General features: G+C 41.0%; 1 protein-coding gene across 3 annotated transcripts in view; it reads right to left on the bottom strand.

Moving 5' to 3' along the window:
* The window catches only part of LOC118398054 (collagen alpha-1(XXII) chain-like), a 62,895-nt gene that overhangs the window by 15,335 nt on the left and 21,750 nt on the right, over positions 1-25,810 (bottom strand). Inside the window, exons 6-38 of one of the 3 annotated variants that reach the window (XM_035793033.2) lie at positions 24,194-24,317; positions 23,607-23,882; positions 23,045-23,125; positions 22,636-22,755; positions 21,865-21,909; positions 21,679-21,741; positions 20,810-20,848; positions 18,723-18,776; positions 18,414-18,467; positions 18,264-18,317; positions 17,179-17,232; positions 17,013-17,057; positions 15,468-15,521; positions 15,288-15,341; positions 14,530-14,565; positions 14,380-14,409; positions 14,024-14,077; positions 13,804-13,857; positions 11,302-11,355; positions 10,667-10,720; positions 10,480-10,533; positions 10,291-10,344; positions 9,930-9,983; positions 7,156-7,200; positions 6,856-6,918; positions 6,673-6,726; positions 6,262-6,303; positions 5,952-5,984; positions 5,429-5,482; positions 5,025-5,078; positions 4,195-4,248; positions 4,057-4,110; positions 3,887-3,940 (exon numbers count right to left, since the gene is read on the bottom strand). In XM_035793033.2, the coding sequence (XP_035648926.1) occupies positions 3,887-3,940; positions 4,057-4,110; positions 4,195-4,248; positions 5,025-5,078; positions 5,429-5,482; positions 5,952-5,984; positions 6,262-6,303; positions 6,673-6,726; positions 6,856-6,918; positions 7,156-7,200; positions 9,930-9,983; positions 10,291-10,344; positions 10,480-10,533; positions 10,667-10,720; positions 11,302-11,355; positions 13,804-13,857; positions 14,024-14,077; positions 14,380-14,409; positions 14,530-14,565; positions 15,288-15,341; positions 15,468-15,521; positions 17,013-17,057; positions 17,179-17,232; positions 18,264-18,317; positions 18,414-18,467; positions 18,723-18,776; positions 20,810-20,848; positions 21,679-21,741; positions 21,865-21,909; positions 22,636-22,755; positions 23,045-23,125; positions 23,607-23,882; positions 24,194-24,317 (2,068 nt within the window). The remainder of the gene's footprint in view (positions 1-3,886; positions 3,941-4,056; positions 4,111-4,194; positions 4,249-5,024; positions 5,079-5,428; positions 5,483-5,951; positions 5,985-6,261; positions 6,304-6,672; positions 6,727-6,855; positions 6,919-7,155; positions 7,201-9,929; positions 9,984-10,290; positions 10,345-10,479; positions 10,534-10,666; positions 10,721-11,301; positions 11,356-13,803; positions 13,858-14,023; positions 14,078-14,379; positions 14,410-14,529; positions 14,566-15,287; positions 15,342-15,467; positions 15,522-17,012; positions 17,058-17,178; positions 17,233-18,263; positions 18,318-18,413; positions 18,468-18,722; positions 18,777-20,809; positions 20,849-21,678; positions 21,742-21,864; positions 21,910-22,635; positions 22,756-23,044; positions 23,126-23,606; positions 23,883-24,193; positions 24,318-25,810) is intronic. The other 2 variants (XM_035793034.2, XM_035793036.2) reach the window with 2 other exon arrangements.

Here is a 25,810-nt window from a genome sequence, read left to right as displayed (position 1 = left end):
CGAGTTAGAATATGAAGTCCCTAGAACACATGAGTTACAATATGATGTCCCTAGAACACATGAGTTACAATATGATGTCCCTAGAACACACGAGTTACGAGTTACAATATGATGTTCATAGAACACACGATTCACGAGTTACAATATGAAGTCTCTAGAACACATGAGTTACAATATGATGTTGCTAGAACACATGAGTTACAATATGATGTTGCTAGAACACATGAGTTACAAGTTACAATATGATGTTCCTAGAACACACGAGTTACAAGTTACAATATGATGTTCCTAGAACGCACGAGTTACAATATGATGTCCCTTGAACACGTGAGTTACAATATGATGTCCCTAGAACACATGAGTTACAATATGATGTCACTAGAACACATGAGTTACAATATGATGTCACTAGAACACATGAGTTACAATATGATGTCCCTAGAACACGTGAGTTATAATATGATGTCCCTAGAACACATGAGTTACAATATGATGTCCCTAGAACACATGAGTTACAATATGATGTCACTAGAACACATGAGTTACAATATGATGTCCCTAGAACACGTGAGTTATAATATTATGTCTCAAGAACACGTGAGTTATAATATGATGTCCCTAGAACACGTGAGTTTCAATATGATGTCCCTAGAACACATGAGTTACAATATGATGTCCCTAGAACATGTGAGTTATAATATGATGTCCCTAGAACACATGAGTTACAATATGATGTCCCTAGAACATGTGAGTTATAATATGATGTCCCTAGAACACATGAGTTACAATATGATGTCCCTAGAACACATGAGTTACAATATGATGTCCCTAGAACATGTGAGTTATAATATGATGTCCCTAGAACACATGAGTTACAATATGATGTCCCTAGAACACATGAGTTACAATATGATGTCCCTAGAACATGTGAGTTATAATATGATGTCCCTAGAACACGTGAGTTACAATATGATGTCCCTAGAACACATGAGTTACAATATGATGTCTCTAGAACACACGAGTTACGAGTTAGAATATGAAGTCCCTAGAACACATGAGTTACAATATGATGTCCCTAGAACACATGAGTTACAATATGATGTCCCTAGAACACACGAGTTACGAGTTACAATATGATGTTCATAGAACACACGATTTACGAGTTACAATATGAAGTCTCTAGAACACATGAGTTACAATATGATGTTGCTAGAACACATGAGTTACAAGTTACAATATGATGTTCCTAGAACACACGAGTTACGAGTTACAATATGATGTTCCTAGAACGCACGAGTTACAATATGATGTCCCTAGAACACATGAGTTACAATATGATGTCCCAATAACACATGAGTTATAATATGATGTCTCAAGAACACATGAGTTACAATATGATGTCCCTTGAACACATGAGTTACAATATGATGTCACTAGAACACATGAGTTACAATATGATATTCCTAGAACACATGAGTTACAGTATGATGTCCCCAGAACACATGAGTTATAATATGATGTCTCAAGAACACATGAGTTATAATATGATGTCCCAATAACACATGAGTTATAATATGATGTCTCAAGAACACATGAGTTACAATATGATGTCCCTAGAACACGTGAGTTACAATATGATGTCCCTAGAACACATGAGTTACAATATGATATTCCTAGAACACATGAGTTACAATATGATGTCCCTAGAACATGTGAGTTACAATATGATATTCCTAGAACACGTGAGTTACAATATGATGTCCCTAGAACACATGAGTTACAATATGATGTCCCTAGAACACGTGAGTTACAATATGATGTCCCTAGAACACATGAGTTACAATATGATGTCCCTAGAACACATGAGTTACAATATGATGTCCCTAGAACACATGAGTTACAATATGATGTCCCTAGAACACATGAGTTACAATATGATGTCCCTAGAACACATGAGTTACAATATGATGTCCCTAGAACACATGAGTTACAATATGATGTCCCTAGAACACATGAGTTACAATATGATGTCCCTAGAACACGTGAGTTACAATATGATGTCCCTAGAACACATGAGTTACAATATGATGTCCCTAGAACACGTGAGTTACAATATGATGTTCCTAGAACACATGAGATAGAATATGATGTTACTAGAACACTGGAGTGACGAGTTACAATATGTTGTTCCTAGAACACATGAGTTACAATATGATGTCCCTAGAACACATGAGTTACAATATGATGTCCCTAGAACACATGAGTTACAATATGATGTCCCTAGAACACATGAGTTACAATATGATATTCATAGAACACATGAGTTACAATATGATATTCCTAGAACGCATGAGTTACAATATGATATTCCTAGAACACATGAGTTACAATATGATATTCCTAGAACACATGAGTTACAATATGATGTCCCTAGAACACATGAGTTACAAGTTACAATATGATGTCCCGAGAACACATGAGTTACAAGTTACAATATGATGTTCCTAGAACACATGAGATATGAGTTACAATATGATATTCCTAGAACACATGAGTTACAATATGATATTCCTAGAACACATGAGTTACAAGTTACAATATGATGTTCCTAGAACACATGAGTTACAATATGATGTTCCTAGAACACATGAGTTACAATATGATGCTCCTAGAACACTTGACTTACAAGTTACAATATGTTGTTCCTAGAACACATGAGTTACAATATGATGTCCCTAGAACACACAAGTTACAATATGATATTCCTAGAACACATGAGTTACAATATGATGTCCCTAGAACACATGAGTTACAAGTTACAATATGATGTCCCGAGAACACATGAGTTACAAGTTACAATATGATGTTCCTAGAACACATGAGATATGAGTTACAATATGATATTCCTAGAACACATGAGTTACAAGTTACAATATGATGTTCCTAGAACACATGAGTTACAATATGATGTTCCTAGAACACATGAGTTACAATATGATGCTCCTAGAACACTTGACTTACAAGTTACAATATGTTGTTCCTAGAACACATGAGTTACAATATGATGTCCCTAGAACACACGAGTTACGAGTTACAATATGATGTTCCTAGAACACATGAGTTACAAGTTACAATATGATGTTCCTAGAACACATGAGTTACAAGTTACAATATGATGTTCCTAGAACACATGAGTTACAATATGATGTTCCTAGAACACTTGACTTACAAGTTACAATATGTTGTTCCTAGAACACATGAGTTACAATATGATGTTCCTAGAACACATGAGTTACAAGTTACAATATGATGTCCCTAGAACACATGAGTTACGAGTTACAATATGATGTTCCTAGAACACACGATTTACGAGTTACAATATGATGTTCCTAGAACACATGAGTTACAATATGATGTCCCTAGAACACGTGAGTTACAATATGATGTCCCTAGAACACATGAGTTACAATATGATGTCCCTAGAACACATGAGTTACAATATGATGTCACTAGAACACATGAGTTACAATATGATGTCACTCGAACACATGAGTTACAATATGATGTCCCTAGAACACATGAGTTACAATATGATGTCCCTAGAACACATGAGATAGAATATGATGTTACTAGAACACTGGAGTGACGAGTTACAATATGTTGTTCCTAGAACACATGAGTTACAATATGATATTCCTAGAACACATGAGTTACAATATGATGTCCCTAGAACACATGAGTTACAATATGATGTCCCTAGAACACATGAGTTACAATACGATGTCCCTAGAACACATGAGTTACAAGTTACAATATGATGTCCCTATTACAACACATTTGAGATCACATGTGTTTTGATGCATATAGCAGTGATAAGATTACTGACCCTCTCTCCTCTCTGTCCAGCTATTCCAGGTGGTCCAAGGGTTCCAGGGATGCCCTGTGTCATAGACAGAGAGAGCAGTTCAAGGCACACGTCAGGTTAAAGGTTAGTTTTAAACAAATTCCATATGTTTAAAATGTTTTTGGATTGTCATCTCCACAAAATGAACCTACCACATTGCCAGGCAATCCACGGGTGCCCTGCGTACCCTGCAATCCTGGAGGACCCTGGAAGAGAAACAAGGCTTCATTCACAACTGTCTATATGTAGAAGTATTATCAAATACACAGGCTTAAGGACCCAAAACTTACAGGGTCTCCTTGTCTCCCAGTCTCTCCTTTAGGGCCGATGTCTCCTTTAGGGCCCTGAATTGAAGGGGATAACAAACAAACTTGCCAGTCATTTAAGGATATGAAGGACGCTGAAATCATTCACTATAGTATGTCAAATTATGTCGAAGTTTGATTTTCTATTTTCCAATGGATGACACCTTATGTAGAGTCCTATACAATACACGGTGCAGAGAACATCGACGGAATCACAGAATCCAGACATTAAAACAGAATTCAACAATATATTTTTTATTATTGAGCTTAACAGGGAATGAACTAAATGTATTGAAAAGTATTTCATTTGTCCGAGTTTATCATAAGACATGAATAGTCAGTGATTCGTATTTCCTGCAACTTTGTGAAGACGCTCTAGCCGTTACCGGGGAGGCTAAGGAAAACCGTCTTCTCAATGAAATGTTAACTACAAAGTATCCTATGCTTACCTGGCAGAAAGATATCATGATTATTTCATCAATTCAGGTTATTTGTTTTGAAAAGTCTACCATCACTTGTGCAAAACCACCGCTAAACAAGAGCCTCTTGCTAGGTACCCACTTGAAATAAAGGGTAACTAGGCTACAATGTTTCCCAGACCTAACAAATTGTCTCCTGGTGTGGTTTAAGCATTGTAGTGGACTTAGAACATCCATTTTGGTTGTTTTTCTAACAAAACAGAATTAGGCAAAAAATTAAATGGATTTTATCGTGCCCAACTTATGTTATTGTTACTACATGGGTTGTGAATAGGTGAGTGTCCAATTATAAATAACATTTGTTTGACTGACTGACTGATTGATTTAACTCCTTACCTGTGGTCCAGCCAGTCCTTTAAAGCCTGGTTCACCAGGCAGTCCTCGTTGACCCTTCAGACAACAAACGGGTTAGTAACATCCCCAGAATTATGTTCAACATCAAACAAATCATACCGTATTTTGCTCTTTCGCAATGCCAGATGATTCCTTTAAAATCCAAACACACAGTGCCCACCCTAGTGGTGGAGCGCTGTCACTATCTTAGTACACATAGAGAGAGCACTGTAAGTAAGTACAGCATGGTTGATGTCCATTTGACTCTACCAAATAAAAGGGGGCACTTGAATCGATTCACATCTCTTCTACCATCTAGTGGAGAGTTTGGAGCATTGCTGATTTCCCAAAATGCAGCCTTATGTTACTCCTTTGGTAAAAGGCTAATTTTATTCTGAATAACTCACAATCTCTCCTGGATTCCCCTGCTCTCCCTTTTCTCCTCTTGCTCCAGGATTTCCCTATGGAGAAAGAAAAAGGATGAACGCATGTCCAAGTTGGGAAATCTAGCTGTATAGTAATACATGTTGTGTACAGTTTCTAGGACTGGCCACACACTGTTATTTTGTATCAACTAAACACCACATAAAAAATGCCTATACAAGCATTAGACCTGAAGAACATTTCTCACACAGAGCAGTTTCTACCAGCCAGGTCACACCAGATCGACTTCAGTATTCAACGTTTTTCCAGGATGTCAGGAAATGCCTTCAATACAGTCCACTGGGGGCTACGTGAGAGCCTATTACATCTAGTAGGCTAGCGGCCTTAAATCGCGCGCTCCAGCCCCTAACGATCGCGGATCCAATCCCAGTGCTAGACACTGGTTTAAATGTTTTATTTTCTGGTTTAACCGTCCCTGGACAAAAGTTGAATACTGAGTAAGTTGAAGTAAGACAGTGAGATCTTGTTGGTTTCTACAGTACTTACAGGCTCACCAGGCTCAGGGATAACATTGGCTACCTGAGAGAAAAACACAACAGAGAGAGAGAGACAAGTTATCCAACAAGCATCCTCAGATTGCAATGCACTTTTCCAATACGTTTTTTGTTTGCTTAGTTGTACATGGATCACTAAAAGAAAATATATATATATGCATGACACAAATATTATTCGGATAACAGACATGTCAATTTTCACAGTTCGAATTTACTCCAATACGTCCTGTCCTTCAATGAGGTTTATTACAGTGTCTTAATATGGTCTTTTGCTCCATTCAACATCCCTTGACTTTACTCACATTTCCTGGTATTCCTGGAGTTCCCTTGGGTCCTGTGTCACCCTGAGGCAACACACACACAGTGTGGGAATGTTAATTAGCTCATTACAACACACTAGTCCCCTGGTAGTAGTTAGTGAGACAAAGTGGAGAGGGAAGGCTCTGTGACTGATACACCCTCTGGTACAAGCAGGAATTATCTTTCATGCAGCTAGCATAGCTTTTATGCTAATAAGCATGCTTATCCAATCCCTCCTCAAACAAAACACAGTGTAACAAGAATCTTGTTCACTGTTACTGACTGTCAATAACACGTTCTAGTAACAGTAAAGGTAAGAGATCGTACGGCATTTAAAGGATGTTGTGACACACAGTAGCTAGCTGTTTACATGAGAGTCTTTGCAGATCTATCGTCTCATATCTCGGTCTTACCTTGTCACCTTTGTCACCCTTTGGCCCGAAAGAGCCATCTTGTCCCCTGTCACCCTAAAAAAAGAAAACACAAGACATAAACAAGACCGTAGTACACAAGGAGATTTAGATGCGAGCTGGCGTTGGTCTGAAGCCCACATTTCAGGAATGTGGCTTTAATGATGGCTATGAGATCAATCTCACCTGTCCTCCTTTCTCTCCTCTTGGTCCAACAACCCCTGGTTGTCCAGTTAAACCAACTGGTCCCTGTAACACACACACACACACACACACACACACACACACACACACACACACACACACACACACACACACACACACACACACACACACACACACACACACACACACACACACACACACACACACACACACACACACACACACACACACACACACACAGAAAGATTAAGAGCATGTGGGATGGGGTACTTTGAGTTGAGTATAATGATTTAAGGTGATAGCCATGTATTATTGACTTACACTCTCTCCTCCAGGTCCTCTTGGCCCAGGTGTTCCTTCTTCACCCTATAGGAGTGACACATTCTGTCATCATGAGATCATACGATTCCTCAGACAATGCTTGACATTTCTGTAACACTGTCTATTAACCAGCTGTAAGGAGCCATATGCAATAAGAAAATGTTAAGTCTATAAATGCACAGCAGTGGCAGTCAGTGCCGATGAGGTTGGACGATTTTTTTAATGAGCATGGCCTTATTTCCATTACAGCATTACTGTCATTCATATTCCATTCACCCAGTTCAATGTAACAGCGATAGGTTTAGGCTTCTACGTGATACTCGAATTTTCCCTATTCCCAGTGTAACGGATGTGAAACGGCTAGCTTAGTTAGCGGTGTGCGCTAAATAGCGTTTAAATCGGTTACGTCACTTGCTCTGAGACCTTGAGGTAGTAGTTCCCCTTGCTCTGCAAGGGCCGTGGCTTTTGTGGAGCGATGGGTAACGATGCTTCGTGGGTGACTGTTGTTGATGTGTGCAGAAGGTCCCTGGTTCGCGCCCGGTTATGGGCGAGGGGACGGTTTAAAATTATACTGTTACATTGATGCTGTTGACCCGGATTACTGGTTGCTGCGGAAAAAGGAGGAAGGTCAAAAGGGGGGTGAGTGTAACGGATGTGAAACGGCTAGCTTAGTTAGCGGTGTGCGCTAAATAGCGTTTCAATCGGTTACATCACTTGCTCTGAGACCTTGAGGTAGTAGTTCCCCTTGCTCTGCAAGGGCCGTGGCTTTTGTGGAGCGATGGGTAACGGTGCTTCGTGGGTGACTGTTTTTGATGTGTGCAGAAGGTCCCTGGTTCGCGCCCGGGTATGGGCGAGGGGACAGTTTAAAATTATACTGTTACATTGATGCTGTTGACCCGGATTACTGGTTGCTGCGGAAAAAGGAGGAAGGTCAAAAGGGGGGTGAGTGTAACGGATGTGAAACGGCTAGCTTAGTTAGCGGTGTGCGCTAAATAGCGTTTCAATCGGTTACGTCACTTGCTCTGAGACCTTGAGGTAGTAGTTCCCCTTGCTCTGCAAGGGCCGCGGCTCTTGTGGAGCGATGGGTAACGATGCTTTGTGGATGACTGTTGTTGATGTGTGCAGAGGGTCCCTGGTTTGCGCCCGGGTATGGGCGAGGGGACGGTTTAAAAGTATTACACCATCATGAGGTTGCTGCAACCCAGCCTATGAATGAAAGTTTACGACATACGTGAACACAAGTCGAGAGACAAAATTGAGGTGACACAGTGACACTTGCACACTCTTGCCTGCATCTAGCTGATATATCTAGCTATCCAACAGTTGCAAACGAGAGTTTCTATTGGACAAATGCTAGTATGTTTATCTCCGTTTTGTTCTGTTTGCTTCAGTTTAAGAAACGTTTTTCAACAGAATCGGCAGAATGAATCCCTGATCAAGCATAAACACACAGTCCGGTTGTGGTCCTCGCATCCATGCGCTCTCCTCTCACCTCTTCTCTTTGCTTGTGGACTTCAATGGACAACACATCAGATGTATGCGACCAGATGAAAAAAAAACGTTCCAAGCCAAACCTCTGCACACAGGCTACATACATCCTTGTCACCATAGCTAAAGTAACTTCATAGTCAGCATAGCTAATAGAACTAACGCGCAGGTAAACCCGCTACAATCATGCAGTAACGTTACAGTGTAGTCAGTAAGCAGTTACACAGGTGGCAATACACTTGTAAAACCAAAAGCTTAGCTTGACTTTGAGTAGTTCCAGTGTTCTGTTAGATAGTCATAGCCAGCTAGCTAATATAGCATCCCTCTATTTGAGCAGGGTGTTTTTTTGAGCAGGGTGTTTCAGTAGGCTAAACTAGCAAGCTCCATTTGCTAGCTAAGTGAAACTGAGAGTTAAAAAAAACACTCACTATAGTATATATATTTCTCTCTTGCTTCTCCTTCATTTTAGAAGAAATTAATTTGTTCAAAACTGTTCAACTATTGTCTTTCTCTATCTTTGAGTCAACTACTCACCACATGTTTTGCACTACCGTGCTAGCTAGCTGTAGTTTATGCTTTCAATACTTGATTCATTCTCTGATCATTTGATTGGGTGGACAACATGTCAGTTCATGCTGCGAGAGCTCTGATAGGTTGGAAGACATCCTCTGGAAGTTATCATAATTATTGTGTAAGTCTATGGAAGGGGATGAGAAACATGAGCCTCTGAGGTTTTGTATTGAACTCAATGTACACAGAGGAGGAGGGAAGCTAGCTGTCCTCTGGCTACTGTAGACATTCATCGGAAAACAGTGTGTTTTTATCAATTATGTGGAGACGTGATTATATTTAGTATAGTTTTACCTAAATGGGATAACTGTTTAATGTTTTACCATTTTTGTTTTTATAATTCACTGAGGAAGATGGTCCTCCTCTGAGGAACCTCCACTGATGCACAGGTATATCTCAGAAGGTTTCTATCCAACTCCCTGAGTTGAAACATAATGCCATTAATTTAGTTTTGCTACTCCTTTTCCTATTTAACAATCCATCCAGCTCAAGTGAAATGGATACTTTAAAAGTCACCTTTATAGACTCCATATAAACTTTAGCCTGCATCACTTTTATGACGAGCCATTGATATGGCCAGGGTGTCCAGATATAGGTTGTATCTAAAATGGCACCCTATTGTAATTCCTATGCAGTTGACTACTTTTGACCAGAAGTGCACTATTTAGGAAAAAGGTTACCATTTTGGACAAAGACAAAGAGTAGTATCACTGTACCTTAGGACCAGGTTTACCAGGGAAGCCATCCAATCCAGACTCCCCTCTAGGCCCCTATGGAGATGAATGAAAAACACAGCTTTATACATGTATGGTATTGTATCAGATATTATCCCAACTAACACATTACGTTGTCACAACGTTGGCAAATAGGTTGTGAAAGAAGGTTGGTCATGGCATTACCATGTGACAACAATCTGAGAACATAAACGTGTCAGTAGGGATAACACGCTGGCACACTGTCCTCCATGCCTTTGGAATGCTACATATTATTAGATGTTTCCTTACTGTTAGTAAGGAATAAAAACCTGGAACATTCAGTTGGTTAGGAAACATGAATCACTATTACTACTACACTGACCTTGTCTCCGTCATTTCCTGGAACTCCGTCCAGCCCATCGTTTCCAGGTAAACCCTTTCAACAATAAATATTATATAGGGATACGTCTGGGACACGAGTACTTTGACAACTCAATGGTACATCAGTGAATAATATAACATGTCAACATGTCAAATGTAAATGTGAAGAAAACAAATACAGTAAACTTACAGCTTTGCCAGGCTCTCCTAGTTTCCCTGAAAATCCAATCTCACCAGGTAGACCCTAAGCAAAGAATATATATACATTTTAGCTTTCTATTATTTCATTTCCTCTATGAGCTTTTGGAATGACAGCTGACAGTACATCTGCGCTGTACAGCCTTCAATGTAAAGGATTGTTGGTGCACAGAACTCACAGGAGGTCCAGTTTGTCCAGGGTTTCCTTGCCCTCCAGGAGGCCCCTGGGGACCCTGTAACGAGACATGGCATCATCAATAAAGACTGTCATCAACCTCAGTCCAACAGGGAAGACATTCTAGGTTGGCCTGATATTCAGTCATAGCTCCAAGCTGTGGAAATATCAAGAGTTATTCCTGGTTGGCTAGTCACACAGTCAGGAGAAAGTCCAGGACCTCAGGCGCTAATTATTGCTTTTAAGAGCGATATGGACTCTAAATGAATTGATGTCATGTGGATGAGTTCCCGAAGTGGCAGAGCATATTTTCCCTCCAGTGGAAGTGTTTAGTGAAGCTAGTGTTGAGAGATCAGTAATGTCAGGTATGTGGTCCCTGGTGAGTAGTTAACATCAAGAAGAAAATGTTTTCCAATGAGCCAGAGCCTGATATAACAGCTGTGCTGATAACTGACACATACTCCATTCATAATATCAGAAAGAGATCTTATGAAGCAGCGAGTCATACTATTACACATAGCCTTCCTGTTCCAACAGATTATTTTGTCATGGAATATATCTGTAAACGGTCTGATGCTGTAGGACACAATAAAGAGCACCTGCAATATATAGCACATAGACATGAAATAGGCTTCTTACAGGAGGTCCGGGTAGCCCATCGACACCAGGTAATCCACTTTCACCTTTCTTGCCCTGAAAAAGATAGACGCAAAATCAACCCTCATACATCAAAACATGTCAAAATTGGGAGAAAATAAACATGTTTATTCACTTAGTACAATCAACCCTTTAAAACCTTTGTTGCTCTAGCAACTCCTGTATTCAACTCTCTCTCATTCTCTGGACTGTGATATCCTGCCCTCTGCAGGACTGTTTAAGCTACAGTGTCATGGTTAACCTGAGACGGCCTTAGTGCTGTGACTGATATATATGTAAAGGGTGGGGGGTGGACAGTTATTTGAGGCTTGTCAGGGAAACAGTTGACTAATGATGGCTGTGGTGTGGACTGCGGTCTGTGTGAGGAACCAGGAGAGCACGGCCCTGTCCACCATGACAGCCCCATTATCACAGCAGACATCCCCTCAGTGACTTCACATCCGCAATACACCTACACACACACACTCAGACCATCCCACATCACACACAGCAGAGTTCACAGCAGCAGTAACAACAATACTGAGGTACAGTTAAGTGCTACAAGCCACAGCAGAACAGCCAAAAAGGATCAAGCTGTAACTAACTGTAGTGTTGAACAGAACAGAGAGGACTAGGCCATGGGTATCCACCGTAAACAGGCTAGACTAAGAGCTCCAGTAGAGATAGCAGATACAAGGAGGAAACAGCAGGTAGGTAGCCTAGCAGTTAAGAGCGTTGGGCCAGTAACTGAAAGGCCGATGGTAGCACTCCCCGAGCCGACTAGTGAAAAATCGGACAATGTGCCCTTGAGCAAGGCACTTAACCCTAATTGCTCCTATAAGTCGCTCTGGATAAGAGTGTAAGAATGACCAAACATGTCAATACTGCATAGATAGGGTGATGCCTTCTCCATACTGTACCAAATACAGTGACATCTCCACATTCATATGAGAAACATGTCATTTTCTAAATGTATTGCCATCAGAGCCCTATGACAAAGGTACTCCTCAACACAATACAGTGACAGATCTTTTGTTATAGTTAGAAAACATCTCATTCCATCAACTGTGTGCTATCTAAACTCCAGCTGATGTTACATCCTACCGCTCGCTCCAGGAGGTCTGGCTCAGTCAGATTACCCAGCAAACCAAAATTGATTCTATAAACGTTCCCAAAACGTTCTAATAACACAAAAACTGTCCATTCCCAGAACCCATTTTGTTATTATATTACCTAAAAACCCAATAAGAACCTTGGGGGGGTTTAAGACCACTTGAAGTATCCCCATAGAATTTATTTTTACATTTATTTAACCGTTTATTTTTGGTTTAGTGTCCATATATACTTTAGAAATTATATACTACAATTATTTTCAACTGGTACCGGGGACCTTGAGCATCCTAGTGCCAAAAAACAACAACAGAGGGGACATATTAGTGTGTACCCCAAACTGTTCGGTTGCTACGGACAGAAGTTGGCAGATCGGCTGTACCGACTTCAGACGAGACCCAAGATGCTTGTGGGGGTCGTAGAGCAAAACGGAGAGTCTCATCTTTCCACAGAGAGGTCATGCTATTTTGTAGGCCATTCAGACGCTACAGACAATTTTGAGAGAAGACCAATTTTCGGAATGTCTCATGGTCTGACAAACACCTCTCTATCTCTGTCACCTATCACTGCAGATGCAGATGTGCAACATAGACGGATGATTTGGATTGAGACGCATACCATGCAAAACAAAACGGACATCTCTAGCTTAAACTGACAGATTTGAATGGGTTTGGACATTGACCTTCATGGGTTAAAACATTTTCTGGAGGATTTTCTTTTTGAAATCAAAAACATTATTTTTATGTTTTTGGGACGTTATTGTTATGTCATGCCTATAAAACATTGAATTGTTAGATAAAACCCTAAATACAATTTAAGGAAAATGTTAGCTAATGTCTTGGGAATCTTCACGGCTTGCTGGGTAGTCACTACTGTCAGAGCAGGGCTTCCTGCCTCTGTTACAGCCTTCTGTGGTGTTTTGTGGTGTTCCTGGGGTAGGACTGTTGACAGGTCTGAAGCGGTGGATCTACTACTCATTAATAGAATATCCGTGTATTTATTGTTAGGATATTGACACGGATGTTAAGGTTCATAAACCTTTTACACCATCCCTGTTTCTACGAGACAGTTGACTTCCTAAACTGCCCCTGTAGAAAAACAAAGGGACGAATCCGACAGCAGTCCAACAGCTGTGTACTGCTGTAATACAGATTACTGTGTGCTGTCAACATGCAGTCACTATGACTACAGGGCTTTGATACCGAGAGGCACATTTTTTACTTTTGAGTACCATGTTGAAAAAGTTAGCTATATGGTTTTGAGAATATGGGAGGAAACCTGTTTGTGCCACGCCTAAACCTCTTATGACTAAAGTATCAGTGAGGTCAGATGTAGGCCTACAGTATAACTGTAATCAAAAGCATGTAAATCCTATAACAAAGGTTAAACTCTTACCCTTTGGCCAAACTCTCCAGGTTCGCCAGGTAAACCAAGTTGACCAGGTGCACCCTAGGGGGAAAAAAGCACTTGTCATTTTTCTACCTCAGCTTTGACTGGTAAAGCTATAGAGCCAGTGGGCCTTTTTTGTGTTCGTCTGTTATCTATACAGATAACATAATAGGGATAAAGATGAAGGTGGGGTCTACAGAGGAAGTAATAAATTGTGGTTCTTTACAGGGGGTCCTGGGGGGCCGTCAGGCCCTGGAGGGCCACGAGGTCCTGGGGGTCCCTGGAACACAGAACAGACATAAATACATAACAGATTCAGAGTCCATGAGAGACAGACATAACTTAATAACAATACACTGTATGTCACAGGAGCATTATACTGTCCATGTTACTGTAAACATTGCTGTGTAGTAACTCAACCTCTGTGCAATCTAGTGTACATGACCTTACATGACACACTGTTATTCAATGGCAACAGATGGAGACTTAGTAATGCAGTTGATGGTTTTAAAGATACAGACCCACGCACAAAATACTGAACAGAAAAATATGAAGATAAAATGACTATATCCATGTACTCACATCCACTCCTTTCAAGCCCTCGCTTTGAACCTGTGTGGTGGTTTAAATAACATTTTCAGTATGTGTTTTTACAATCACTCTACGTTGTTTCAGGTTGGCATTGGCATCCATGCTAGTGGAGTATACAGTACATGACGTTAAAATACTTACCATATCCCCAGGCATTCCAGCAGGGCCCATCTCTCCCTGCAAGACAGTGAAACCAGACAGGAATTTAAAAAACGTTGTCTCTTTAAATCATTTGTGTGGTTTATGGGGTAATATTTCAGATGGCAAACATACATTAATGTCAATGACAAGAGCAATAGTAGTTTCTGGTATGTAGTGTTATGCGAAGTTGAACTTTTCATACAGTGCGTGTGTGTGTGTGTGTGTGTGTGTGTGTGTGTGTGTGTGTGTGTGTGTGTGTGTGTGTGTGTGTGTGTGTGTGTGTGTGTGTGTGTGTGTGTGTGTGTGTGTGTGTGTGTTCGCGTGTGTGTGTGTGTGTGCGTGTGTAATTATAGACAGACAAGATTAATGTATTATCATATCAGACAGATTAATGGGCCACCTTTGATGGTAAAAGAGGGGGATGAAAAGAGGTTGGAAAACAGAGGCTCATCTGGAAAACACAGACTGTAGTTCAGTCTGACAGGAGTTCAGTCTGGCGAAAGATTTTGTAGATTTTTTAAAGGTTTACCTGCACTGATCATAATATTATGTGAATGTTTTACCGGCTAATGCACTGATTGCGAGTCTCTCTGGATGAGACATTCAGCCTATCAATCCTAAAATGATGCATAGCATATCAACTCTTGTTTCATGTGTTTTCTTGAGTGTTCTTTGAGGAAAGTTTTGTCCCGATTCACATATTGTATTGTTCATGATCATGTGTTGTATTGCAGTGTTTGATAGAGAGAGGACCATACCTTTTCCCCTTTCACTCCAGCGGCTCCAGGTGCCCCAGTCAGTCCTCCCAAACCCTAGACAGTAAATCAAAACAAAACAGCATTCTGAAATGAGCAGTTATTACCAGTGAAAGAAATATTCAGGTCTTTCTCTTCTGTAAACATCGTTATGCACCTGCAAAACAGAAAATGACAACTCACATCTTTTCCAGGAACACCAGGTTTTCCAGGGAATCCGTCAATACCTTTGGCACCCTGTGAGGAAGAAGGGACAGTGTTCAATGTTGAATAGAAATGGTACAAGGTACATAAGAAATGAGATTCTAAAGTAACCTGCTATGACTAACAATAACCTTGCCACATCTTCCCAGCTGTACTGCATTCTATCAAAGACCTAGTAGTTTCATCACTTTTTCCAGCCGGTAGCTATAGTGCTGAATACATCACACACATGTCTTGCATGCTTTGTGACTGTTCTATCTGCCAACAACAAGGGTACCCCTGACCCCTATCTGACCCCGAGAGGACTCTCCTAACCACCACTTCCTGATCTGAACCAACACTTCCTGTTCTGAACCACCACTTCCTGTTCTGAACCACCATTTCCCCTGTCACCTCCAGAGAAGTAAATGCTTCTCCAGATTGTTCTGTTCTCAAACCTACTACATGGCTTTCTGTGGGGGTTCGGTGGAGGTTGGTGGAGAAGACCCATGTGGTATGTGCAGTACTGTACAGGGTTAATGATTCTTCACTTTATGTGTTGACAGCCTGGACAATGAAGGACATGCAAAGATGTTCTGTTTCGCATCCTCAGAGACGTATGTCAACGACCAATGGATGTGGTATACACGGGTTATGAGTGTGTTATAAAGTCTTTATGTAGGTGTTGCCGTTTTCTCCTCGGCTGTCAGTTCGTTTCACCCAACTCACCATGTAAATAATCTTCTACTCTGCTGTGGGCGTACACCTAAAAACCCTTCTCCTTGAACCCCAGTCTATCTCTATGACACTTACCAGTACATGTAAGTCCTATCATTTCACATCATCACCCAACGCAGAGGACAATCTGTATGTCAAAGCCTAATAACAACCATAGTCCTCAACGACCCACTTGACATACTGTGTGAAGCCCAGTAGGTCAGGAATCATACAGGCTACACAATGTTGGGTGCTACTTCAGTATAATCATTTTAATCATAGACCACCATCACTCTGACTGATTGACGATGGCCATCAGCACCAGTGAAAGTCTATATTTCATGAAGTCCTTAAAGTTTAGAGGAAACCGAGGCACTGACACACAGTACTGGAGGTAGCTAGCCCCTAGCTAGTATTATTAGGATCCGCACCCTCGGGCCCAGGACAGGAAATGTGGAGAGTACATCAAGGAAGCCAGTCCACATCTGTCTGCACCATTACTCCCCTCTGGGATTGAGGTCTATATTCCTTCTCATAAACTATGGACTTAACCCTTAAATAGGAAAAATCTGTTAATTGTTAAAAATTCTATTACCTTTATTTCAATTTGTTTACCCGCAGGGAATTGGTATAACCACACCTGCACAAGTGTGTCAGCTAAGTGTGTCAGTCTCTGCTATTTTTAGAGTTAACCAAGCCTGGTGGAGCTTTCTATTCTCAACTCTGTACATGCAGTTATATTTGATTTCTTTAACCAGTCATGCTCGTGATGACCTATGATACTTGACGATCATTTGAATCAAATATAGGACATGTAACAATACTTACCCTTAATCCTCCTGATCCTTTATCTCCTTTCAAACCTTTTTCACCCTAACATAGTACAACACAGACATACAGTAACATCCAAAGATACTTTTAGAAAACATAGGTTGGTTCTGAAACTATTTACTTGACTTATGTATGACATATTTTCATTGTTGCTTCTACTCACACCGACACCTTTGGGTCCTGATGAACCAGGAAGTCCCGAGTCTCCTTCAATTCCCTGTAGGAACAAAACGACCAGACATTATATTGACGGATAACAGATGCTGAGTAAAGACCAGTAACCTACAGATACGGTACTACTGATGCAATGTTATTTCCCAATCATTTCAAGTTGAGCAGTAGTATTACATATTAGGTCATATGAGGGGTAAGAGATTAAAAGGGGTAGATGGGAAAAAGCCCATTTTGCTGTGTCTAACTTGACAAGTTAACTTGGGAGGTACAGTATATGGATTCTGTAGAGGCAAATGAGCAACCAGAACAGCAACAACACCTGTTAGCATTGTGACCCTCTTGGGGGACCCTGACCCCTGACCTTTGTTCTGACTGTGCCAAGTGTGGGAGTGTCAGAGTGCAATGGAAAGCCACCGATGGCCTACGCTAGGCTCCCTGAGGATGGTCACCACAATACGAAAGTATCCGTATTAACATGGAATTCACAGTTACAAGGACATGCTATGTTCAGGCTTTTGACTAATTTCCCTGGTGTATAGTCTAAAAAACATGAACTTACACAATTGAAACTTCCATAGTTCTGTCAACAGGGAGACGTTCTCTTTAGCTGGGAGTCTGGGACTGAATGGTCACACAGTACATTGGCAAAACTGCTCTCTCCCCTTTCCCTTCTCTCTCTTTCCTCTCTCTCTTCCCCACCACTTTCCTTCTTCCCCCCTATCACCCCTCCCTCCCTCTCCAGCTTCTCACACAAGAGAAGTCAGCAGAAGACAGCCAGCCAGGTCACAGGAAATCAATAGCAAGCAGAGAGGTAATTGTCCATCAAATGTCTAAACGCCCACCAAGACACAGAACACAAAGAACAAGGCTGTCTTTGATATCAGAGTGGAAAAAAACGAATACATTCTTTAAGCTTTCACTTAACCTGCCATAAATCCTCCAACACAGTGTCAACCACAAGAAAAGGGTTTGCACAGAGCATATTGCAGCATGTAGTTATGAAAGTGCATTGGCTATTGTATACTCTCCGAGGCCAACATGGAATCAACAAGGAGAAATAGAATGTTCACCCACCTTTGGTCCCAGAGGTCCAGGTAATCCCTGATCGCCTGCCAGCCCAGATTCACCCTGTCACAATAAAGCATAAAGATCCAGAAGTTAATCAGAAAGTTTGACATTATAATCACAGTAAGAGAATATTAGTGTAAGATGGTTGTCTCATACTCTTTCTCCTTTAGATCCATCTTTCCCAGCAAGACCTGCCGCTCCACTGGTTCCCTGGAAGTGGTTTTAAGGCACAATCATCTAATATAATAATAATAATATAATAATAATAATAATAATAAAGTACATCATTCCTGTCTATTGTACATGTCCTAATGTAGAAGCAACTTTCAGACAAGCAGCGGCAACAGATGCAGTAGGTCGAGCCTCACCATGTAATGAGTCACCTCTGTGACAGACATGTCCTGAGAGGTACAGAACAGTGGGAAAGCATCACTATAAAAACAAGACTCTTAAGGATCAACTCACCTTCTCCCCTTTGGATCCTTCATCGCCGGATGTCCCCCGTCTCCCGAGATCACCCTGTAGAGAGAGGAGAGGAGGTTAGGGTGGCTGGACACCGCTGATGCCTTAGGCGTAATGGCGTAACAGATGCTGACAGCGGCGACGTGTTGTGAGACAGTATGGTGGGGTTCACTTCCTGAACAGGGATTAGTAGATTACTGTTAGAACATGTAGTACACACACAAAAAACAACATAAAAACAGCTTTTGGGACAAAACAGAATACACACACTGTGCATAACCAAGCAAGGACAAACAGTTAGTACACAACTTTTGAACAATGGTGTTGGGGGCCAAACTATAACAGCGGTCTGGTCCGCTTCTCGAAGACCCACAGTGTTCTAAACGCAGAGGTCAGCTCATACACACAGCCAAACTCAACCCTAACTCCTCAAGGACCAATGGCTTCGAACATTTTTGTAGCCTTTTAACATTGTAGTTTTGGTTTGTGCTCTGATGTCATTCTTTGTGCCAAGGAATCCCTCCAAAGCATTTAGAGCCTTAGAAGAGAAAAGTGGGAGTGTTTAATTACATAGTGCCACTAAGCCTTAGACCAGCAGAAAGACTTCGCTGTGGCTTCACTTCATAAATCACTTTCTTTAGAAGTCAAAATGTTACCCTTTCATTACTCTCAGAGCTCGTATCACTTTGACGCAGGTCCCGTCTTCATCAAAAGAGAGCAGCATTGCAACAAAAATCTTCATACAACCAATTGCAGCCTATAATGAAAGGACATTGTACACAAAACACTTTTGTACGATCGTCTAGTCTAGACTGTTGAGGATGTATTTACTACAGTAGCAAGCAGAGCATGATGAATTCACTTTTACCACTTACAAGTCAATGTACCAGCATGTCCATTCTGACCACACCTGTGGGTGTAGTAATTAACGACAAGTTTTGCATTCTGTTTGTAAAGTTGACACAAACAGAATTGTAAAAACCCTATAGTAGAAACATGGATTTTCCAGAAATAGAATGAAATAGAAGTCATTCTATTTCTAAGGGTTTTGCAGACAGCGACAGATAAATAAATAGTATAGAAGCAGAAATTCCCTTCAAACAGTAAACTCCTCAGACATTAGGTGTGTGTTGCACTTCTCCAACTAGCTCTGGAAATTCCACCACCACATCATGTCCACAAATAAATAAATTGCCAGGATTCAGGCATGCATCTTTTTTTTTTAGCTAAGGGTGTCTGCTTGTGTTGTGAGTCAACATGGCTGGAGTGAGTCCGTGACGTTGAGACTGTTGATGTGGAGTCCTAACACTGTGGACATCAAGGCGGGAGGTTACACTGCCTACATGTCGCGTGCATTTTGAAATGATAGCACACTTGCTACAGGTGCAGCTGTCAGCACTAGACCTGGGTTCAGAAAGTATGTAACGCTTTTCAAATACTTTGAGGGCTTGATTGAGCCTCTCTGATTCAGAGGGGTTGGGTAAAATGCGGAAGACACATTTTGGTTGAATGCCTTCAGTTGTGCAACTGATTAGGTACCCCTTTCACTTCCCTGGCTGGAGTGCCAGATTGGTGTGGTTTTGGAACTATCTACCAGGCAAGTTCATTCCAGCAAACAAAACTATTAAAAAAGTCAAATTCCTAAATCTGGGTTCCTATTTGACGCCAGTGTGTGTGTGTGTGTTTAACGGAACCAAATGGTGTGTTTCTAACGGAGCAGGTGGGCGTCTGCATGGGAAAGGGAAAGGGGGATACCTAGTCAGTTGTACAATTTAATGCATTCAACTGAAATGTTTCTGTGCTTGTCCTCTATGCTACACTTCCGCTGTGGCCAACAGTCTTGTAATTCTCACTATGACATGTACGGCCATTTTCCTAATCCCCAAAAATGGTGTGGTATTCCCGAAGAAAAAAAGAATACTGGTTTTCTACAGTGCCACTGTACTTTAGGAGATGCAATTCTGTCTTTGTTAAATGCGTGTGATAGATCCAATGAGACAGAGAGGGTTAGGATATGATGATGCCCATGCACTGTTATTGTTATTATTATCATGACGAGAGGAGTTGCACTGTCAAAACCATGGCCTTACCTTCTCACCTCTGTCTCCCTTGACAGATATTACTTTGCCCTGCAAATAATCAATCGACATGGATCAATTATTATCGAGGCTGGAGAAAGACAGCAGACAAGATAAAGGAGGTGCATGCCACTTAAGATAACGGAACCTTGGAAGTCTAATATCTATGTAGAGTAACACATCATCTAGCAGGAACTTTAAACATGATTGATTTGTATCATATACCTCACACACTACAACAAAACACTCCAATATGAGGTCAACAAGCTATGTTCTAATATGACTGTTTAGTAGGCTTACTATCAGCTGTTTATCTTTCAAATGCCAGGCCCGTACAGATCTGCTATTTTAATTTGATATTCTGTTGTCGCTGAGAATTTTCAATGCAAATTGAATACTTAAATTAAATACTTATTTTCCACCATAATTTGCAAATAAATTCATTAAAAATCCTACAATGTGATTTTCTGGATTTTTTTCCCTCATTTTGTCTGTCATAGTTGAAGTGTACCTATGATGAAAATTACAGGCCTCTCTCATCTTTTTAAGTGGGAGAACTTGCACAATTGGTAGCTGACTAAATACTTTTTTGCCCCACTGTATATATATATTTTGTGGGGGGTGGGGGGCAGGCTTCCCTTGGCATCCAGAAATACATGCCATTGTGCTAAAGTTTGTAATTTCCTCTGTCCTCTGTCAAACTTGATTTGCCCTAACGAATCAACGCCTACAAAAATGTCCATTAACTAAATCCCCATAATAATTCACATTTCCTGTTGCTGCAGGATCATTTCCCTACTGTGAGAAACAGGGTCAAATTAAGATAGCAGATAAGTAAATGGGACAGTATGTTTGACATTGTCACAGTAATGTTTTCATACAGTTTCTCCTTTGGCTCCCTTGAGGCCAGAAGGTCCAGCCGCTCCCAGAGCACCAGTATCACCCTGTAAGTGTAGGCATGTGACATTATGACAGAGAACAGGAACGAGCCCAGAGAAATATATCTACAAAATAGGAATATTGTTGTATCACACATGAGATATAGCTTAGGAGGAGCGTTAGATGACCTTTTCACCCTTGGGCCCGGCAACGCCAGGTACACCGATCTCTCCCTGTGAGGAAGGAACATTTATTGATCCATTATTACATCAGGTAGTCACATTGAAAATAAGATCTCCTTTGCAAGTGAGTGAAACATTAAAGGGATACTTCTGAACTTCGTCAGTGAGGCCCTATGTCTATTTTCCTTGAGTCAGATGAATACAATTTTTATGTCTCTGTGTCCAGTACGAAGGAAGTTAGCGGTAGTTTTGCGAGCCATGCTAACTAGGGTTAGTGCAATGACTGCAAGTCTATGGGTATCTGCTAGCATGCTAGCAGATACCCATAGACTTCCAGTCCTTATGCTAGTTAGCAATAGGCACTAGCACTGGTTAACAACTTCCTTCAAACTGCACACATAGACATAAAATGGTATCCACGAGTTCATCTGACTCTGGGGAAGTAGATACAGGGCCACATTGCCAAAATCACTAACTATCCCTTTAAATAAACAGATCTTTGGAAACCGTAAAACACATGACCATTGATATAGAGGACCTATGACCTATAATTAAGTGATAAGGCAGGAGGGGGTGTGGTATATAGCCAATATACCATGGCTAAGGGCTGTTGTTAGGCACAAGGTGCCTTATTGCTATTGAAAAACTGGTTACCAATATAATTAGAACAGTAAAAATACATGTTTTGTCATACCCGTGATATATGGTCTCATATACCACGGCTTTCAGCCAATCAGCATTCAGGGCTTTAACCCCCCATTTTATAATAGATCTTACCCTCTCTCCAGCGGGACATGAGCAGTTGACCGCCTGGGGTCCTCTCTGCTGCTCCTCCCTTGCAGGGGTGGGGGTGGGAATCTCTATGGGAGGGGCCTCCGTCACCACCTTCTTGGGGCACTGGAATTAAAAAACAGTGTTACCGTTTGAAGGTGAGCCAGGTAACTGTACAGAACAGCGAAAAGGAGAAAAAGGAAAGATGTCTCTCAGGAAGCAGTGAGGTATGATAGGCATTCTGTCCAGCAGAGTGGTCCAGGCCCACCACAGTGACAGATAATTGGTTGACTCACTGGAGTGGCCTACCACTGTAAGGTGAGTATGAGAAACATGGCAGACATGCTCCTGGAGTGGACTACCACAGAGACAGGTGCCCTGTCTGTCTGTCTGTCTGTCTGACTGTCTGACTCACCGGCCCGGTGGGCAGATCACAGCAGGTCTCCAGCTCAGCGTGTTTGGAGTCACAGTAGATGATCATTCTCTGAAGGTCAAACTGCAAGGACAGAAAGTCATAAAGTTATCTAAACGTACGCTACAGTACAGTAAATGAACACAGAATCACAAGATGCACACTACAGATGTAGGATCTTAATTTGAGCCAGTTTTCTACAGTAGGAAAATAGTCCTGCAACAATTATTATCTGGATTATAATTTTTTGCCATTTTTGTAGGGGTTGATACATTTTTCGTTAGGGCAAATCAAATCAAGTCCGACATTTCAAAGTGGAAATGACAAACTTTAGGACCCTTTTTAAACGTTGAATACACTACAGGTGTACATTTCCTGCTGTGCAAGAATTCTCAGCAACAAGAGTGATGAAATTAAAAGCCCACATCTGTAGTCTAGAATTACAATATAAAGAGTATTTCCTTAATCCACCATGTTGTTCCACCACACACAGTAGCATACTTCCATTCCCCTGATCTTCCCACTGCTCTTAAGCTCAACCCTTATAAAAACACCCAGCCCTCACATCAATGGGCACGCTGTCGTACAGCCTCTTCCCGATCACAGTCTTCCCGTGGATATCGATGTCCTCCCTGTCCCCGATGGGCAGGGTCTGGATGAGTTTACAGTCCAGGTAGAGAGACACAGCCTTGGCCTCGACGCTCAGGGCGATCTTGTGCCAGTTCCTGTCGAACAGGTTGTCCACCTCCTCGTTCTTGAACACAGCTCTCACTGCGTCTTTGGTCAGCCCCACTGCATTGTATTCCACTGCCTTGTTCTCACCGTCCAGACGGATAGACACCTGGGTAGGATCGACGGAGGAAGGATCAAGTGAATAAAGTTGAATGTGTTAATAATGAAAGGTTTCTCAAATGCGTGTGATAGGCAAATACAGGGATGCAACTTGTCCCCCCCACATTCTGAAATGTCCCCACATTCTGAAATCCAAAGTTGCACCCCTGGGCAAATATAACATGTTCTCTGATATTCAATGATAGGAAAATAATAATCATGCCTCTCTGTCTGCATGCCAGCCCAGCAACTGGCAATCAAATAGACTCAGCATGGAATATGCTGATGCGCACACACACACACAGCACTATGATAACCCACCTGTGGAATTCCATACTTGTCAAAGATCTGCCAGAGGTACCAGTCCTCTCGTCTCGAGGTCTTCCTGAACTTGAAAGTCGTCACAAAAGCATATTCATCTGGCAGACCTTGAGGGAACACATCTCTGGAAAACATCAACAGCACAGAGGGTTGCCAATCAATCACCTCATCCACACTACATGAATGCATTATCACAGGATTGTACAGTAGGTCACTGAAGTATATCTACTGTTGTAGGCCTACATATCATTCTTACTACAGTATATCGGTTTGGTGTATATATGTAGACCTACATATCATTCTTACTACAGTATATCTGTTTGGTGTATATATGTAGACCTACATGTCATTCTTACTACAGTATATCTGTTTGGTGTATATATGTAGACCTACATGTCATTCTTACTACATCTGTTTGGTGTATATATGTAGACCTACATGTCCTTCTTAATAATACATCTGTTTGGTGTATATATGTAGGCCTACATGTCATTCTTACTACAGTATATCTGTTTGGTGTATATATGTAGACCTACATGTCATTCTTACTACATCTGTTTGGTGTATATATGTAGACCTACATGGCATCCTTAATACAGTATATCTGTTTGGTGTATATATGTAGACCTACATGTCATTCTTACTACAGTATACCTGTTTGGTGTATATATGTAGACCTACATGTCATTCTTAATATAGTATATCTGTTTGGTGTATATATGTAGACCTACATGTCATTCTTAATATAGTATATCTGTTTGGTGTATATATGTAGACCTACATGTCATTCTTAATATAGTATATCTGTTTGGTGTATATATGTAGACCTACATGTCATTCTTAATATAGTATATCTGTTTGGTGTATATATGTAGACCTACATGTCATTCTTAATATAGTATACCTGTTTGGTGTATATATGTAGACCTACATGGCATTCTTACTACAGTATATCTGTTTGGTGTATATATGTAGACCTACATGTCATTCTTAATACAGTATATCTGTTTGGTGTATATATGTAGACCTACATGGCATTCTTACTACATCTGTTTGGTGTATATACAGTTGAAGTCGGAAGTTTGCTTACACCTTAGCCAAATACATTTAAACTCAGTTTTTCACAATTCCTCGCATTTAATCCTATCCTGCACGATGTCGCAGGATTCGTGCCATTTCCGTCAACTTTCACAATGTCACCTGTCACCTCAATATTCAGCAACTGTTGGTGATACAATGGGCAACCAACTTCACCAATCAACCATTTATTGTGAAAAGCAACAAATGACGGCGAATGCCCACCTCGGGTCCTAGGAGGAGACAAAATGGGCATTTGCATCCTAAATCCCTCACAAGTAAATTTAGAAAAACGTGTTGCTTTGATAGCTACTCGAAGACATATAGCATAACAAATCCAACTGTTTAATCGGCAGTGTGTGCAGCATTTATCCTTTCTATTAGGATAAAGCGAATTGGGAACACTGCCACTACCTCACTCTCCAACCATGGTGCGCATGAATTGAGTAGTGATGGGCATTCCGAGTTATTTTCGGTGAGCGGCATCATCTGGCTCTGTTCACATAAAATAATAGTATCATTTGGCTCCCACATGGCTCA

This window comes from Oncorhynchus keta, chromosome 19 (assembly GCF_023373465.1).
Source record: "Oncorhynchus keta strain PuntledgeMale-10-30-2019 chromosome 19, Oket_V2, whole genome shotgun sequence".
Taxonomy (NCBI): Eukaryota; Metazoa; Chordata; class Actinopteri; order Salmoniformes; family Salmonidae; genus Oncorhynchus; species Oncorhynchus keta.
This window is presented reverse-complemented; position numbering and strand designations above follow the sequence as displayed.